General features: G+C 37.3%; 1 protein-coding gene across 1 annotated transcript; it reads left to right on the top strand.

Annotated features, from left to right (window-relative positions):
* The first annotated feature begins 2,183 nt into the window (after positions 1 to 2,183).
* Positions 2,184 to 2,723, top strand: LOC113234841. Its single transcript, XM_026470364.1, has one exon. The coding sequence runs from the start codon at positions 2,184 to 2,186 to the stop codon at positions 2,721 to 2,723; it is 540 nt and encodes a 179-aa protein (XP_026326149.1).
* Positions 2,724 to 3,097: the final 374 nt, after the last annotated feature.

Genomic DNA, 3,097 nt, shown 5'->3' with positions numbered 1-3,097 from the left:
TATTGACATCAAATGTTTCACGATGCATTACATACACAGTAATTCATTACAATAATGACTTAATTATGTTTTATCAGACTAAAAACACCTACAAAAATTTACAAACATTAGATAAATTTGAACTAACTCATTAAAACGAAACATACATTTTAAGTTCTTGATATTATTACGAGAGATTATTGTAAATTAAAATCACGAGGCCTACCAAAACCTCTTAAAACAATATTACTTTAACCTTACATTGAGTTTTCGTACCATGAAGTGATTAAAGTAACTTATTATTGTTAAAACTATGATGTTTTATTGGCAGCTTTGTGACTATTCATTCACTCAGTTCGTACTATGACGCGACTTTAACACTAAAGTAATATTTATAGCTCTTATATCAAATTTAGGAATCTTAAAATAGTTACTTGGACGCAGTGGAGACAATATTATTTTCGAATTTATTGTCTAAATATTGATTTGTAATGATAAAAATATAAGTTGAACTTATAAGTGAAATTATTTTTCGTTAAATAAAAATACGCGATGTTTATTTCATAAAATTATGACAGCGACATCTATTTGCTCCAACACCAACAGTTGACACTAGACTATAAGTCCGAATTCACAACGTGACTATCAAGACTCAACTTGTTTTATTTATTTTACTTCATGAAAATGCGGAAAAATAATTGAAAACAACGTAATTTTAATACATTTTATTATTAGATACTTGTCTTTTTTAAAAGACTCCCAAAAAAAAGGAGGAGGTTCTCAAATCGACTGTATGTTTTTTTTTTGTATGTATGTTACGCGAGAACTCCGGTATTTGTAAACCGATTTTCATTATTCTTTTTTTGTTGGTAAGAGTGTACCTCCATACTGGTCTCTTTAATTTTGAAGAAAATCATCCACCCCTAAGAGTGGCTGTTCACGCATGAAGTTTCTTTTTTTATAAATAGCGCTTGAATTTTGTTATAAGGAGATATTATTTTAATGATTGATTTTGCTGTCCTCCAATTCAAAGCGTTTTTCTCTCTCAGTACACTTTGAGTAGTGAGAACCGATTGTTTTTATCTCCTGTCCCAAGTCCCGTGTAGTGGCGAACTAGGGGATGAATCCGGGTTTGCGCACTTTCCGGTAACCGATTTCAATAACACTTCGTAGATCTAACGTACTTTTGATTTCGGTTTTTTTAATACTTTGTACTGAGATTATTTAAAAGTTAAAATTCTCTGAATGTAAATGATTTTGCCGTTCATACTTATATTATTTTATTTAACATAATTTTTAATATACCAAAAACTACGTCATTACAAAGTTTAAATAATAATAAGAGTATTAATAAGAAGAGAGATTACACTTAATTAAGTTGTTTGGTATTAAGGTATTAAAATTTTAACTTGAGTGAAATAAGTCTATAAGAACAATTTTTATTTTCTAAAACCATTTATAGAGAACTATTATCTAAATCAATACCATATTAAGACTGTTTATAGATATAGCAGTTTTAAGGCGTATAAAGTGTGCTCCTTGGGCTGTCAACTATAGACCTATCTCAGTCACTTCCATACTCTGCAAGACTATGGAACGTGTGCTCAACAACCGTCTCCTGTCATACCTTGAACGCAATGACCTTCTCAGTGATCGCCAGTATGGATTCCGACGAGGACGATCTACCGGGGATCTTCTTGTGTATGCCTATCACATATGGAGCGAGGCTATAGAAAAGCAAGGCGAATCACTTGCAGTGTCTTTGGACATTTCTAAAGCCTTTAACAGAGTCTGGCACGCAAGCCTTTTAAGCAAGCTTCCATGTTATGGACTTCTCACTGACCTTTGCAATTGGATCTCGGATTTTTTGAGTGAACGTTCCATTCGAGTAGTCTTAGAAGGCTATTCTTCCGAACATATGGCGATAGAGTTGCTCAGGGTTCCGTACTGTCTGCAACTCTCTTTCTGCTGCATATCAATGATACGGATAAGGAGTACGTGTTAGTGATAACGAGATATTGGTGAGTTTTGATGTTGTATCATTGTTTACAAATATACCGATAAAGGGCGTACTTATGATTATTTCTGATTTAGTAGAGTGTATTAATTTACCTGTCGGTTATATGACCTTTATACAGTACACTCTGACGAGGGGATACTTTATGTGGAGGGGTGATTACTTTTTACAAATCGGCGGCGTAGCAATGGGATCACCGATAGCTCCGGTGGTGGCTAACATATTTATGGAATGGTTTGAGGATACTGCGCTGGTGAACATTTCATTCGAACCGAGATACTGGTGGCGCTATGTAGATGACGTATTTGCCATTATGCCTAAAGAGGGAGCAGAGTCGCTATTGGCACACTTAAACAGCGTTCACCCGAAGATCACCTTCACCGTGGAATGTGAGCAGAACGGGGTTCTTCCTTTCTTCGATGTGTTGGTGAGACGTGAACATAACGGTCGGTTGTCTCATGCGGTGTATCAGAAAGCAACGCACACGGATAGATACCTGAGAGCGGATTCACATCACCACCCGGCACACTTAGCCTCAGTTTTGCGGACGCTCATTAATAGAGCTTTGAAACTTTGCGACCCGGATTACATAGATGCTGAACTAAATCATGTGAAGGTGGGGAGGTGGGAGGGATGTTGGTTGGTAACGATTACAATTGGAAACAGAGTTGGCGTGTGGCAAATGCATCAACAAGGCCTCGACCGGCATCGGCAGAGAGAGCGGTAGCGTACTTACCTTATGTCAGGGGGGTGACGGATGTGATTGGAAACTTGTTACGCCGAAGGTACAGCATCAAGAGCATATTCCGACCTCTCACACAGCTGCGACAATTGCTTCGCTCTCCAAAGGGAACTCTGGTCGGGAACGTTGCACTCATCCCCTGAAGAAGACCATTGATTATGGTCGAAACTAGTCGGACCGCTTCCGACTAAAATACTACGCGAGTAAGTCCCATTACTTTTATATTATAATGTGTGATAACCGTGTTAGTTTTCATAATAAAATAGTAATATTATTATAAGCTTACTTTAAGCTTACATTAAGTCGTTGAGTCCTTTCGTGCGCCCGCACACCAGCAGCTGCGTCTGCGTCGGGTGGGA

Source organism: Hyposmocoma kahamanoa, unplaced genomic scaffold, assembly GCF_003589595.1.
Source record: "Hyposmocoma kahamanoa isolate Upper Pololo Valley unplaced genomic scaffold, ASM358959v1 86, whole genome shotgun sequence".
NCBI classification, from domain to species: domain Eukaryota; kingdom Metazoa; phylum Arthropoda; class Insecta; order Lepidoptera; family Cosmopterigidae; genus Hyposmocoma; species Hyposmocoma kahamanoa.
This window is presented reverse-complemented; position numbering and strand designations above follow the sequence as displayed.

Coding starts and splice junctions, on each gene's coding strand:
- LOC113234841 (XM_026470364.1), top strand. CDS start 2,184: ATGGGATCACCGATAGCTCCGGTGGTGGCTAACATATTTATGGAATGG.